At 35.6% G+C, this 16041-nt stretch overlaps 1 protein-coding gene across 14 annotated transcripts in view; it reads right to left on the reverse strand.

Annotated features, from left to right (window-relative positions):
• Positions 1-388: 388 nt before the first annotated feature.
• The window catches only part of AGFG1 (ArfGAP with FG repeats 1), a 74876-nt gene continuing 59223 nt past the window's right edge, over positions 389-16041 (reverse strand). For 3 of the 14 annotated variants that reach the window (XM_035006954.1, XM_035006946.1, XM_035006951.1), the window contains 7 exons: positions 15439-15619; positions 12426-12505; positions 12124-12216; positions 7434-7481; positions 5230-5388; positions 3942-4033; positions 389-2911 (listed from right to left, as the gene is read on the reverse strand). In XM_035006954.1, the coding sequence (XP_034862845.1) occupies positions 2852-2911; positions 3942-4033; positions 5230-5388; positions 7434-7481; positions 12124-12216; positions 12426-12505; positions 15439-15619 (713 nt within the window). In that variant the 3' untranslated portion in view covers positions 389-2851. The remainder of the gene's footprint in view (positions 2912-3941; positions 4034-5229; positions 5389-7433; positions 7482-12123; positions 12217-12425; positions 12506-15438; positions 15620-16041) is intronic. The other 11 variants (XM_035006950.1, XM_035006956.1, XM_035006949.1 and 8 more) reach the window with 9 other exon arrangements.

Genomic DNA, 16041 nt, shown 5'->3' on the forward strand with positions numbered 1-16041 from the left:
TCAGTATTAATTTCTAATACAGTAATTTCTGATAGATACAAGCTACATAAACAAAAGCTCTTTGGGTATCTTCAGTAATTTTTTTAAAAGAAATGTTTGAGAACTGTGAGTGCTGCCATACAAAAGCAGCCAGTTAGCATTCTCTCCACTTTCCCAACTTCCAGGAACTGTACCAAAGAAGGTGTGTGCTGGGGGCTAGGGCAACGCACAGGTAAAGCACTGAGAGGCTTCCTCAAATTTACAAAAGGAATTATTTTAAGGAAGAAAGTGATTGCCTAATCTCTACTGTCACAAAAATGAGAATAAAATATGCCTTTAAACTGTATCAACAATGTTTGCCACTCTAAAAGAAAAGAAAATTCTCCTCCCAGAGCAAAGACAGGAGAGAAGACCTGATTCAACCAGTAAGCCAGAAAATTTGGAGTTCTTCAGCCTTGTCCTCCTCTTCAGTACTCAACACAATTCTGATGGGTCTATATAAAACCAAAAGCAAATCTGAATATGAAAGTCTAACAGAAGTGAATTTAAATCCACATTAAAGCTGGATCACTTTTTAAACTAAGGACTTCGATTTTATAAGCACTCATTTATGGTAAGTCAATAAGAGTTCTCATTTACTTACAAAGTTCAAGATTTACCCAGAAAAAAAAAAAGTCTTTAAAATTATTTTAATAACAACTGTTTAATTTACTTATTTCTTAGATGGAAAGCCTGGTAGGTTATTTGGGTAATGGCCTACAATTATATAGTATAACTTTGTACATATGAATTGTACAATCTAAAACACAGAAATTCAAAGACATTTCTTAAGCATTCCCTCCATGAAAAAAGGGCTGGAGAGAGACCCCGCAAACTGTAGTATTTCAAGGTATTTCAACCCACACATCTAGACCTCTGCAGCATTCATTCAATATTAAGAGAAGAGGCATAATGTTCAAAAAGGGGCAGAGATTTCCCAGTCTTCTTGCTCATCAAAATAGTTAAGATAAGCCACACACTGAGCTGGAGATGCAATGGGACAGCAAGGCTTTACCAAGTCTGGAACACTACACAGACTTTAAGATTGTGTAAAAACTCATGTAGTCACCACTGGAAAAGGTATTCAACACAAATAAAATGTTTGAAGAAACTGATGTTCACTTCTTTTAATACCAAAACTTTAAAATAATGTTTAATCATTTTAAGATAAACCTTTCCAAACACGTATTACATTTGTATATGTAATTTTACCTTTTCTTGATGACACAGAGTCATAGTACCAGACTATTATCAGAACATGATCTAATACAGTGATGTCCTCTAGGCTGGCCTGGCTGTCCTTACACTTAATGGTTGACAGGTTTTCATGGTTTTTCTATCTCCTTCCAAACCGTCACTTCTGAACTGCTAATATGCTAGGGCTGGGAAATCCAATAATCAAAATTTCACATAAAAACAAACATATAGAGACCTTGTGACTTATGTGGGTTGCTCAAAGGCATTTAAAAAAGAGTTATTCCAAGTTTCTCAGTTGTGTTCTGTACTGATGAGACCACTAGATTACATCTTGATGAATGAGGCATTACTGTACATAAATATTTAAACAAGTTCATCTATTAACAAAAAGATAAAACTAAACATTAGTATCATTGCCTTTTTAAACAAAGTATTCTATAGCTTTAAGGTAACACTGGGTTCCAGTTTGTTTCCCCCAGAAATGAACATAAATAAATGTCCTATTTTAATAATATCAGTTTGTCCAAACAAAGGGGAAGAAAAAAAAAAAACTGAGGTGCAATCATGTCACAGTTAATGCATGTCTGCTTCCAATACATTCAAAGACAATATTTTTGTTTAAAAATCAATAGTTAAAATAGGACTTCTGCAGTCTGAGAATTCAAGATACTTAAAAAAATTTGTAAATACACATACATGCAAATTCTTCATATATACAAATTTTCACAAAATTAAGAAGTTGCAAAGAAATTAGAAGGATTACGGTGAATCTGACAAGCTACATTTAAATGCTTTACCACTGACATATTCCTGAATATAGCAGTCATAGTAGTTTTAATAAATTTTCTACATGGCCTTTTTTATAAAATTTTTTCTTTTAGACATAAAAGTTAGTCACTAGAAGTCTTCTGAAACTCTAATTTAAGAATTCAAGATGTTCTCAATTCACTACTCATATTTTAAGGCCACTTTGGTAAAGGCATTGCAGCAAGAACACAAAAACAATAGCATATTTTCTAATATTTATTTTTTTCACCTGCAAACTGTAGCAAAACATGATCAGCTTTATTATGCAGACAGGTATCCCTCTACATTTTTAAAGAATTTAGGTATGTATAAATAGAAGAGCTCTTTAGAAAGGAAAATTCAAGAATGAATAAAACCTTCCAATTTTGACTTTGTAACTTTGCAGTAGCAATGGTTAAAATGATTTTAGGTCGTTCATTCCAAGATATATGACAGCACCTTAGAAGTGGCTGATCTATTTCCCCAGTAACATTTCTCACAGAACAATGTGTTAAAGTTACAAATACTGATATGCACAAACAGCTAATTTCTAAGAAAAATATGTACAGTACTGCAGCATAATGAATGTGGCATCTGCAATAACTTAATATTAGCCAATTTTTAATATACATGATACTGCTACCTTTTTCTGCCAATTCACAGGTTACAAGTTGTTACTGGAGCCCTCTGTTTTGCACATATTACCTGGTGTTTGATACACAATGCAGGCTTTTTAAAGACTTCTCTTGTGTTTAAAGCTCAGATCAGTGAAACAAGACAACAGTGCAAGAGGCGGAGAGATGTAATGCGACCACGTAAAAGTTCGTTCCAGTAAAGTGTCTATATAAGGCTATAAGAAAGGATTGGTTGATGAGCTTCCTGTTGGAAACTGTCCTGTTGGTGCACCAGTCTAAAGGAAAACATAAGACAACGAACAGACAAGTAAGAGTGGTATATGTGTCAAAATATGGAAAGATTAAACTTTGATTAAATCTTATTTAACGAAACTATTCAAATTAGAAATTATTTTGTAATTATTAGCAATCCTACTTATTCATTGTCGTTATTAGCAACTGATATAATAAAACTATTAGGTGTCAGAAACTGTGTTATGGCCTTTAATATCCATTATTTCATATAATTCTCCTAACACAATCTAAGAAAATGCATTTACGATTCAAACCAAATCTCTGACTCCAAGCCCTTTCCACACAGTTCACTAAATCTATAGCTTTTCATAAAGCATTATTTTGACAAGAATACAGAAAAGTTTCATGCTATAAAATAGCTTATTTACTGTCAATGCTTTGATTTGCAACTGATTAATGTGTGTGTGTGTGTGCATGTGTGCATCTAAGTCAAAAAAGGATCATGTGTGACGGCTGCCTCACTCTGTAAAATTTTATACTGTCACATCAGTAGAATAGCAAACAGTATCTAGGAGAGTCACATCTTGCTTTTCCCAATTTGCAAATAACACACAACTTAGAAAGTGCTTAAAACTGCATCTCACTGGGGCGCCTGGGTGGCTCAGATGGTTAAGCGTCTGCCTTCGGCTCAGGTCGTGATCCCAGCATCCTGGGATCGAGCCCCACATCGGGCTCCCTGCCTGGAGGGGAGCCTGCCTCTCCCTTTCCCTCTGCCTCTCCCCCTGCTCATGCTCTCTCTCTCTGTATCTGTGTCACAAATGAATAAAACCTTAAAAAAAAAAAAAAAAATTGGGGCGCCTGGGTGGCTCAGTTGGTTAAGCGACTGCCTTCGGCTCAGGTCATGATCCTGGAGTCCCGGGATCGAGTCCCGCATCAGGCTCCCTGCTCGGCAGGGAGTCTGCTTCTCCCTCTGACCCTCCTCCCTCTCATGCTCTCTGTCTCTCATTCTCTCTGTCTCAAATAAATAAATAAAATCTTAAAAAAAAAAAAAAAAAATTGCAACTCACTTACCATAAAGGGATTACTAGATACTCCAGCAGCTGCAACTTGACCAAAAGGGGTTACCACTGGCTTTGTTTGTCCAAATGCTGCAAAACCTGCACCTTGTTAAAACAGAACCACCAATTATAACCCATACCTTTCAGAGACAATCTGATGCTTATAAAGCCTCCTAAGGAGTTTCAGAGAAATTTCTACCAGAGCAACAATAGTAAAATATCAATGTTTAATTGTTGGGTCTCATGCTCTTTCAAATACCAGAGACAAACTTCCTGTGGCACACGTAACAGAGCTTTCCTACAGCTTCTCAGAAATGGTTACTTCTGATTTGTCTCAGCTATGTAAGCTGCTGACGTCTGAACTAATAGATGACTTGTGACTATCTGAGACGGACTGTGAGTAAAACACAATGGCTTCATGTGAACAACACAGTATTTGTTAGGAAATATTTCATCATTATGGCTCTGCCATGGACCTTATTTCCAAATTTTTATCTAACCACAGACACTAAAAAATACATACACAATTATAATTTAAGAATAATCTTCAAATCTATGGACTTTCAAACTTTACCAAATAAGCTTAATGGGTAAAAAAAAAATCCCTGGCCTCTAGAACCAGTAACAAACTCTGACCACAATACAGTTACCTATTTGGAAAATTAGTCTAAGTCTCCAACATAAATAAATAACTTACACAAAACAGCAGATCCACAACAGCTTTCTGATGCAAAACAAAAACTCAAGGTCTACAAAGTTTTCTTTTAAAATCAAGAGGCGTATTAAAACATACAAGAGAAATTAATAAGAAAGAGAGTTGGGGGGGCCTGGGTGGCTCAGCCGGTTAAGTATCCGACTCTTGATTACAGCTCAGGTCGTAATCTCATGGGTCTGAGATCGAGCACCGCATCGGGCTCCGCTCTTAGCAGAGTCCCTTCAAGATTCTCTCCCTCTGCCCCTCCCCCAACTCATGCACAGGCTCTGGCTCTCTCTAAAATAATTAAATAAATCTTTAAAAAAAAGAAAAAAGAAAAAAGACAAGACACAGGAGATTCTAAGAAGGGGTATTCTTTAGACAGTCTCTGATTTCTCCTAAATCTATAACCTGGTCCCAAAAACTTACCAAAGCATTCAGTTTCCTAAGGCCCAAATCAAGGAAGGCGTTTATATTTCCGTAGTAAACGTTGAGCAGACAGTGCCACAGCATTCTCTGGACAAGCCTTTATGCCCAAACATGCAAGATTACGATACATAAAGGGTATCTGAAGTGGACTTACAGCTAGCCAAGTGTCAGATCTTACCATTGGGCTGTTGCGAAAAAGCGGTCTGCTGAGGGAAAGCGGCTTGGGCCGGGAAGGCAGGCTGCTGGAAGCTGCCGCTGAAGCTGGTGGGAAGACTGTAGGAGGCGGGAGTCCCGAAGCCCGCGGGCATGCTCATGGAGGCGGTGCCAAAGGTCGCGGCTGACAGGAAAAAGCACGGGCTGATCACTGACCACAAAGGAGCAGGCCCTGCTCCTCACACCACACTACAGAATGTTTCACTTGAAAACGTTAAGTCGGACACCAAAGGCATTTTAAATTCCAAAACGCTAACAATGTTAGTAGTAAGTTTTAGCATTATACAGTGTAGCACAATCTATAAAATGTTGTTCTGCTGAAACCCAATGACCAGAATGACACTAATAAAGCTATCATTTGAAATCGCAAGAAAACTCAAAGTAATTAAAAGCCTAAACAGCAGTCAAATTTAAAGCCCATCATCATGCAAGTCACATGTATACTAACATACATTTCTGCTTTTACTTTTGTTTTGCTATATACAGTAAAATAGCCAAAAATTGAAGTTTATCCACTGAATTGTCTGCTATAACGTAGTAAGTATGTTCCTGACAAAAAAATTTTAGAACTTCTAAAAAATAGTTCATTGAAGATAATGAGACTTATAGGAGAAATAGAGTTAGAAGCAGGCCTCTCAAAACCTATACAGCTTTGTAACCAAAGGCCAAAAGGCGGGGGGGGGGGGGGGGATGGCTTTCCCTAATAAAACCACTAACACAATTAAAAGAACATGTGAAGTTCTTAATACATCAATTCCAAAAGAAATATATGGACCACCATCATCTTGTTTGAAAGATAAATAGACTGCTTTGGATAAGGGGTTTAAGGTTAGGACTCCTGAGTTGTAGAGATTAGGGCAAAATGCATAAAGACTGAAAAGGTAGTGAAATAAGCATTCTTAGAAAAGATGGATGTAGGGTGAATTACTGCTGTGATCTAGACTGCACTGAAATCAGTATGTTAACAACAATCACTACACATGTGGTATGCTGTCATCATTCGTCCACTTACGCATTACTTATAACCTAATCTGCATTACAGAAGCTCACGCAGCAGGGGCGCCTGGGTGGCTCAGTAGGATAGGTGTCCGACTCCTGACTTTGGCTCAGGTCATGATCTCAGGATTGTGAGATCGAGCCCCACATCAGGCTTTGGGCTCTGAGCAGGGCCTGCTTAAGATTCTCTCCACCCAACCCCTGCCCCGGCTTCCCTCTCTCTTAAAAAAAATTTAAAAAGAAACTCATGTAGTAGCAAAACAGTATACTACTTACTGCTAGTGAAGATTAAAAACAGAACCTTATGAATGTATGTTCTAGAAAAAGTCCTGGTAAAGTAAGAGCCAATAATGGTGCTTTTAAGGAATACTAGCAATTACAATAGTGAAATATTGTTGGCATGATGCTATCAGAAACATGGTAATTCACTGAATTTGATTTAAAAAAAATTTTAATTTACCAACTTGCTCTCTGACTTAAGGCACAGGAATTATTACTAAAAATGTTACACAGATTATATTTTATTTAAAAAAAAAAAAACCCTGGAAGTCATGTTATGGATACTGCCCAAAGTAATCTTATAATCCTATTGTTTATAACAATGCAGTTTTTCTCAATGAACCTAATCAGAATGCCGAATTTTTTGAAATTACGATTGATGAGAAAACAGGAGAAACAAGCCACTAGGAAGCAAGTGAATTAAAGAATAATAAGCACACTGCAAGGGAAACAGAAGGGTTTCATAACAGACAACAAAGCACTGACAAGCTTTGACAAATCACTTTTTAAGAAAGCACTAAAAAGCGAAACTTCTATACAGTTAGGCAAAACCAAACTCCATGGAATAATGTGGTAAGATGGTTTGGTTTATCAAAAAGGTGTCAAAGTACTATGAATTCAAACTCAAGAAAAATAATCAAAAAAGCTATTAACATTCTAATGTGACCATGGAGGTAAGCGATAATGCTTTTCAGCATTAAAACACAAATCACCACAATTTTCATGTAACTTTAAATATAATGTAATCCCAATGCCACACATCCATGCCCACTCCATTGTAAAACATGGAAAAAACTTAATTCCACATGCAGGGATCCAGAACACTAGCAGAAGCTTCCACAAGCAGGTAGACAAATTGCCACACAAATCTAGGTATCAGTTGTGGCCACCTACCAAAATGAGCGTGAGGAAACACTTGAGAATGCATTGCTCCAGAAAGGCCTTATGGAAAGCCATAAAGAGACCAATGTCAATTAACTTACGGATAAGTATTGTCAAAATAAAAGTAAATTTGTTTAATTAAAAAGTCCTAAAATTAGAATACACTGTTACAAAGTGGGTAGCATAAAAATACATAATAAAAACATATCCACAAAGTCTTTTAATTTCAACCACATTGATGACACTAATATTTAACCTGTTTGAAATAAAGGGGAAATTAGAATAATAAATACCAGAGAAATACCAAATAAAAAAACCATTTATGAAACCCATTTTTAAATAAACACTAACATTTTTTTCATGTCAAGATACAGCTACGTCCATAAAAAGACTTCGTAGGCCTCAGGAGTTACACCCTATGCTATTCATAGGATTATCTAAAATGACCTAGAATCTACCTTTTGCATCTAAAAAGTCAAATCTTGCGGAGAGCACCTGAATGATGTTTGACTGTTTACAATTCTGCACTAACTAGAAATTCATAAAGATAACTCAAGTGAACTAATTAAGTACGATGAGGGGGAAATTATTCAGTGTAGATCATTAGAAAGGTGGGCACAACTTGCAGTTTACAATGTAATGGCTGAAAAGAGAAGAGAAGAGAAAAATGCATCTCGTGTAAATCTTACCGGGCATAAATGAGGTCAGAGGGGTTACACATAAATACATGTAATGAACAGAAAACAAATTTAGGCTTCTAAGTACTAGAAATTGTTTGTTTGTTTTAACCATCTGGAACGGACATGTTTCTAAAATATATGTCCATGCATTTTAAATTAGCATACTTAACCAATTAAATGTGGAAAAACAGAACGACTGAGAGATTAGAGTGGTTAGGAGTCTTGGTTCTGTCATTTTCTAAGTACAGAAGGTTATTTAACTTCTAGAAGCTTCCATTTCCTCATTTGCAAACAGGAGGCAGAGGGAGGGATAACAGTACCTACTTGACAAAGCTGCCATGAAGATAAATTTAACAATAAATTTTTAAAAAGTGCTGTAAATATTCAATGGATATATTTTCCTTGCTAATAACTTTAAAAGATGTATACTTAAGAAATACATCAGTACTGTGTCCTGAATTCAACAGAAGGGTTAACTGAGGAGGAAGGGTTCTATAATAAATAAGTTAGGTCACTCTATGTTTATCTCCTTCTTAAAATCCGTAAAGTCTCTTGAGAAGTCCTGCACTAAGAGTTAAATTGTTTATACCAGCGTTTCCCACATACGTTTGGCCCTCTTCCATGGAGTATTTGATAACATCTCAAGAGTCAAGCTCTACAAAACACACTTTGGTACAAACTGACCTTTAGTCAACAGTGACTGAACCAATATGAACTGCCGTAACCTCAGTCTGTGATAATGATGCCCTCCCCTCTTAAGCTCTAGTCCTGGACTGCTATAAAACTTTAGACTTAACAACTTTTTGAGATATAATCCACATTATCACACTATCTGTCCACTTAAAGTGTAGAATTCAATGCTTTTTAATATTTTCCCAGGGTTGTAAAACCATCATCACAATCGAACTGTAGAACATTTTCATCTCCTCCACCCGCCCCCCCCAAGAAATTCCATACCTATCAGCTGTCACCCTCCCTCTAACCTCCCCTCCTTTCCGTCTCTACAGATGTGCCCATTCTGGACATACCACATTACAAATGGAATCACAGGTTATACATTACTCTGTGACTAGCGTCCTTTAGCCTAATGTTTTCAAGGTTCATCCATGTTGGAGCATGCATCAGGACTTCATTATGGTTTATTAACAACAAAGTTCCATTGTATGATTATAACACATTTAGTTTATCCATTCATCAGTTGATGGACATTTTGGGTTGTTTCCACTTTTTGGCTATTATGAATAATGCTACTATGAACATGTGTGTACCAGCTTCTATGTGGATGTACATTTTCATTTCTCTTAGGTTATATTCTTAATGAGTGGAATGAGTGGAAAGAGGAAACAGAGCTGGTTTAGAAGAGTTCTGGATGCAAATATAAGATGAGCCATTAATCAATTCTGAAAGTTTAAGGCAAACCCATCAAATCGGTCTCCACCTAGGTAATAAAACTAGGAGGCTGGTCTAGATGTTACTATTATTCTTTCACCTCTACATTTCTATTAAGTTTATCTCCTTGAGGGTGAAGAAAATCTTTTACATCATTCATTCATTAAAATGAAGTTAGGGAAATAAAGACTATTCATTCCATAGCAAAGGACAGAATTATAAGAGAATTTCATAATAACTGAAAACTGTATTTAACTGTTAGGATTTAAGGCCTCAAAAGCTCTGTAAGAAAGAATGCTATTATAGAATCCTGAAATGAAAAAGGTCTTAGGCCATATTGGCTAATATCCTAATGAAGGTTTCTATGTAACATGGTGAAAGAAAAAGCCCCAAAGTTTTATAAATGCAGAAGAAAAATGATTAAAATATGTATTTTAAGAAAGAAACATTATCAGTAAAACATTTTAAATTTTGCAAAGAACTACTACACAATAACCTCCTTCAAAAGCTACCTCAAATGGAATTTAACAAAATACCTGAAAGCAACAAAAAATATTTCCTGAAGAATATTAATTTTGACATTGGAAATTTCTAAGCATAGTATATTTATCAAAATATTATTCATATTTCAACTTCAATAGAAACATAAGTAGTTAACATTTACTTTTAATCATTTCTGTAACAAGGTGATCAATGTGATAAAGTGGTTTATAATGGAAAAAAAATTTTTACCTTGAAATAAGCCTTTGTGGACACAATTTACCTTTCAATTGTGCTTAGCCTAATACTAAAGATCACCTTATATCATCTGAACATACATCGTACCTTTTACATTCTTGTACATCCTATGTAGATCCTTAACTTTAAAGGACTTTCATACTCTACGTAAAATAAGCAAAAAAAGCCCTTAACTCTAATGACAAACCAATTTGGAGGTACAGTCATGAAAGGAAAATAATAGGAAAGATTTACCAACCATCTAGGATAATGCAAAGACCATGCACAGTGATTTGTATCATCCGAATTCTCACAAAAATCCTGCCAGTTGGAGAATATTGTTCACATTCTATAGAAAAGGCTGACAATAAGGCTCAGAGAAGTTAGATCAATACAAGCTTAGTCAAGGTACAATCTGAGTTTCCATCCTTCAGTTGTCAGATGGGGTTATAAAGGCTATAAAAACTGCGACAGTATCTTGCAAACAATTTTAAACACTCAACAAATGTTAGTACATCTTCCTAACATCTTTACTCTACTCTACTCATATACAATTAACATTTAAATTAGGATCACCTAGCATGTAAATACTAAATCGGGATCTGAACACAAGTCTGGCTGTACCGAAAACATATTCACTTAATTTTTCTGAGCTTCATTTCCCTCAGCTGTCAACATGTATTTGATGAGAGTTAAGAGGACTAAATAAGACAATGTACAGGAATCCTATGTGCCCAGAGACATCTTACATATTCATTCCACCAAGTCAAAATAATGTGCTAAGAAATAGAAATGTTACATATATCGTAAATGATGAGTATTTCCATCCAAAACACAACAGAAATTAAATCACTGATTAGGTATACCTGAATTAAAACAAACTTTAAAAAAAAATTATGTGGAATTAAAATACTTATTAAACATCTATTATGTGAGATACCAACAAATTATGACTGAAGAAACTCCTACTACCACAATTCCTAATCTTGCCAATGACACGGATTTGCTAATAATTACCAATTCTTATGGCACAAATTATGTTACAAGCACCTTACTCTTTCAAGATTTCACATCAATATATGCTATATGCATAAAGCTTTAGTTCTAAAATTATTGAGACACGTACACAAAACAAAGCTGGCCTTAATGAGTTTCAAGCTATACCACATATATTTGCTGACACCCCAAGATACTGGGAAACAGTTCTGGTGTTCAGGGTGACAGGACAAAAATCAAAGAGGCGCAATACGAAAACTATGTGGCTGGCTTGCAGCATGAACCAAAAAGAAAAAAGGGAAGGAATAAAGAGGATTAAAAAATTATCAAGAGAAAATATTCAAATATTGTATCCCAATCAAATCAGGTTTGCACAACTTAAAAAATGTGAATGCCCTAAAAGAGAGAAGCACTAGAAAAGACCTAACTGCTAAGACCTCATGTAACAAAGCTAATGCGTTTTTTGCCATCTCATGAAGAGGAAAACACAAACAAAAAAAAAACTTCTCACAAATTTTTCCTATTAAGCTTGAATGTGTAATAACCAGTAATTCCAAAACCAGACCACCAAATGAGTCAGAATTACTACATTCAAAAGTCCCATCTCGGTCACAAAGTGGCTGCATGGCTCTAAGAAGTCTCGCCTCCGTGCTTGGGCTGCCTCACCTGAAGAACGAAAGTTGTGACTGAGCGGTGGGGACCACTAGAGAACTGCTAGGGTCCCTCTCAAATATGAAAGTCCAGGATTTTATAAACTTTCAGCTACCGTACACTTTACGGACAAGCTCTTCCATCCACTTCCCATTCACTACAGTAAGAAAGAAGAACTTTATTTTCTGATGTTCTTCCCATGGTGTCTTTGCAATAAACAGACAGCTTTTCCAAAGTTTTCTGTTCTATAATCCTTATTTATTTCCTACCTGTTGCTCCTCTGGCATTGGTCTGAAATGGATTTGTAGAAGATGCCACAGAAGGACCAGCAGCAGCAACAAATGGATTTGTGGAAGGCGTAGCTTTAAAAAATTACAAAAATACACTATAAAATCCTAATATATTTGTATTCAATTGTTAAAAATATTTATGCATACATTTATGAAGATAGAAAATTAGAGCTTTCTGGTAATAAATTGTTGCTTTCATAGCCTTCCAGTATTCCTAAGAAAATGCAATACAATATACACAAGCTCTTTATAAAAACCAGTCTATGTACCAGAAACACTACCTCCAAAGGGAGCAGGCACACTGGAAGAAGCGGGCTGTGTCTGTGCCGAAGCACCCACTGGCACTGTTCCGAAAACACTGCTGGAAACAAAAACAGAGAGAGTTCTTTTTATTTTTTTAAAGCAAGGGTAACCAGTCTACAGGGCGGCCATAAAATGTGGAAACAGATAATACTGAACATACCATATATCATAGCAGTTCTTAAACTTTACATCTCAGGACTCATTTACATTTTGAAAAGTTACTGAGAACCCCAAAGAGTCTTTGTGTAGATGTGCTGTAGATGAATAATATGTATAGTACAGAAATTAAAACAGAAATTTTTAAAAATTTCATCCTTTTAAAATTAACCATAAAGCTATTACATGCTCACATAGTAGCATTTTTATAATAAAGAATTATTATTTTCTAAAACCAAAGGAACTTAAGAGTCACAATGGTATTTCTGCAAATCCCTTCAATGGCTGCCTTAATAGAAGACTGTCCTGTTGTGATACACGGTTTAAAGTATAAGAAGAAAAACTGTGCTCACAGACACCTAGCTGAACAAACTAGGAGAATCTGACGAGATTGAGCACATTCAGGGTGGTATGGCCGTAGACAAACTAGGAGAATCTGAATAGATTTTTCAGGTAACTGAATACTTTCCTTGGTATCATACCAAAAATGACAGTGATAGTTTACTAACGGTTAGCTGCAAAATGGAATCTGAAATCGTATCAATGAATTCCTTTGCACTCTACTGAACTAACACCTACTAACCTATCTTGCACTTTAAATGAATCTTTTATCAATTTTATATCATTTGGAAAATATCTGATGCAAATCTTCTAAATGGCAACAATTTCTTTATGTAAAAATCAAAAATTTACATTCAGTAATATCACCACTCAGCTTATCAAAAAGTAATGTGAAGCTGTCAAGCTCATGGTGGAGCCAATAAATTTTCTAAAATTCTAATATTTGCTTGGAAGTATGAATTTTATCAGTTATTTTCCTTAAAGTGACAGACTTAAATATTTCATTTTTGAGAAAATGTCTGCCAAATATCAAAATCTGAATAACCATGGTATGTCAGTCTTTTAAGGAAAACCAGTGTTCCATAAAATAACCAATGTTCCATAAAACAATGGGTATATCCATTATTGTATGTGGCTGGTTCATTCCACAACTCAAACATCCACACAAGCTGACTGCCCGCAAGTCACCCACCGTACTTCAATATGCAGCAGAAACTACTTGATACATACCTTACTTGAACACATAGAAAGTTAGGACATTATTTAAGGATCAATATTTAATAAAATTAGATTTTTAAAAAAGATTTATTTGAGAGAGAGAATGGGGGGGCAGAGAGAGAGAGAGAGAGAGACGGAGAGATCTCAAGCCGACTCCCCACCCAGCTCAGAGCCCGACGTGGGGCTCCATCCCACCACCCATGAGATCATGACCCAAGCTAAAACCAAGAGTCGGACGTTTAACCAACTGAGCCGCCCAGGCACCTCAGTAAAATTAATTTTTTTTATGGTTTCATCAAGAATATTTGTAAAAATATATAAATAAGTCATAGGGAAGTAATGTACAGCACAGTGCCTATAGTCAATAATATTATAGTGCATACTTGAAAGTTATAAAGAGAGTAAATCCTAAAAGTGAGCTCTGTATAGGGACGGACAGCAACTACATTTACATGATCATTTCACAACATACACAAACATCAAATCATTATGTTATACACCTGAAGTCAATGTTATATACCAATTATACCTCATTTAAAAAAAAAGAATATTCACAAGAAAGACTATTCACAAGTAAAACTGAAATGTGTGGTGGTAAGAAATATAATGACTATTTGATGACTACTAGTACAGTTTGGTGTCGTGGTCTTAATCTGTGCTAAAGTGCTGGCAAGTTTTTACTTGTCACTGTTTTTGCACCATCAATACAAATGTCAAATACTAAAAACACAAATAACCTGTCAGAATTATTGTGAGTATCATTTTAACTTCAAAGACCCCTTGAAAGGGTCTCAGGTACCCCAAATGTTCCATGGACCACACTTTGTGAACCACTAATACACGGTAATATAATATCAATAAACCATTTATGTATACCTATGTTTCCAGACTTTATGGTCACCTTGCTATAGATCACTATTATGTATGTCTAACACAGACCCTCTTAATGAAACAAGATATATATAAATACTCTAAACTTTATTCTTTGGATTCAATTTTTCCTGTTTGGCATATAGAAAATTAACTACTGGAGAGTCCAAGTAGTTAGTGTTACAACCCTCCCATTTCTCTCTAGAAAAGATGCTAAAGGGAAACAAAAAGGTACTCAGATAACAGAAGAAAGAAGAGACAAGTCTGCAGGATGGAAAACAAAGAGATGGATAAAGCACTGCATGGTAAGTCACCTACACTTCTGCATCTGTTTCCTTCAGAAATGTAGAAGTTACAACTATAAGAGTTTTTAAAGATCTACTGCTGTTATAATGTGTTAAGACTTCCTGCTGCCAAGAAGTCCCTCACATTAGATATATTTGAACACAGTTAAGGACATATCTATGTGTTAATACCAGTAGGACACTGACGAGATACAGAATTGGGTCTTGGATTCTCTTGCAAACATTTCTAAAAATGTTTATTTACAACTAAAGCTACAACATGTTACTTACAGTGTGTAGTCTTCATGACTCAGATAAAAGCATCTAATTTGCTAAATGGATTTTCTGCTCAGTATAATTAAATCTGTATATAACCCCTCACTCTGAGATGTGTACATACTCTCAATTACACTTTCGTGTTCAAGGAAGAAAAGTAACAAAACCTTTGATTAAATAAAAACTCAAGGATATTTTAATTAATAAATTAAACTCAGTTTCTGCAAACTACAAAAATATTCAAGAATTTAAAAAATATGTCCCCAGTCATTATTTAACATTATTATTCAGAGTTGAAAAAAAAAAGATGCAACATGAAGCAGGAACATTGACTGAGACAAGGTACCTGCTAGCATTACTTGTGGAAGTATATGCGTTACTGGAAGTGGCTGCAGAGCTGAAAACGCTGTCTAGTTCTGCCAGGGCTGCATATTTGTCTGAGGATGCACTTGACTGACTGGGAACTGAAACCACAGAACCAACAGGAGCTTTACCTGCGGTCCCAAAGCCACTCCCCTGATCACCACCTATAAACGAACAAAAACAAATTACACTGAAAACTTAGTTATGCTTTCAATTTATCAACCACATTTGCCATGAAACACGTGTAAATTTAAAACCGATTTAAAGCTAAGTAAATAAATAGACAGGACTCTACAGTCTTATGTAATAAACTACCTAGAAACCATCCGACAAGATTAGTTGCTACAGGTACCACTGTGGTAGAGACAAAATACTGTTTCTGTAACAAAAACGAACACTCTGTACCAATAACATGTCTAGCTTGTGTATAAAGAACATATTCTCAAAGTGCTACATTAACATCTCCAGAACAGGTGATTCTCATTCAAGTGAACATACAAATTTATAAAATGCTAGACCCAATGTGAACCCATAAACACTATCATTTTGCCAGGGTTGTCCATGAAAAAATTAGAGACAGTATTAA

Source organism: Mirounga leonina, unplaced genomic scaffold (assembly GCF_011800145.1).
Source record: "Mirounga leonina isolate KUSES-001 unplaced genomic scaffold, KU_Mleo_1.0 Mir_151, whole genome shotgun sequence".
NCBI classification, from domain to species: domain Eukaryota; kingdom Metazoa; phylum Chordata; class Mammalia; order Carnivora; family Phocidae; genus Mirounga; species Mirounga leonina.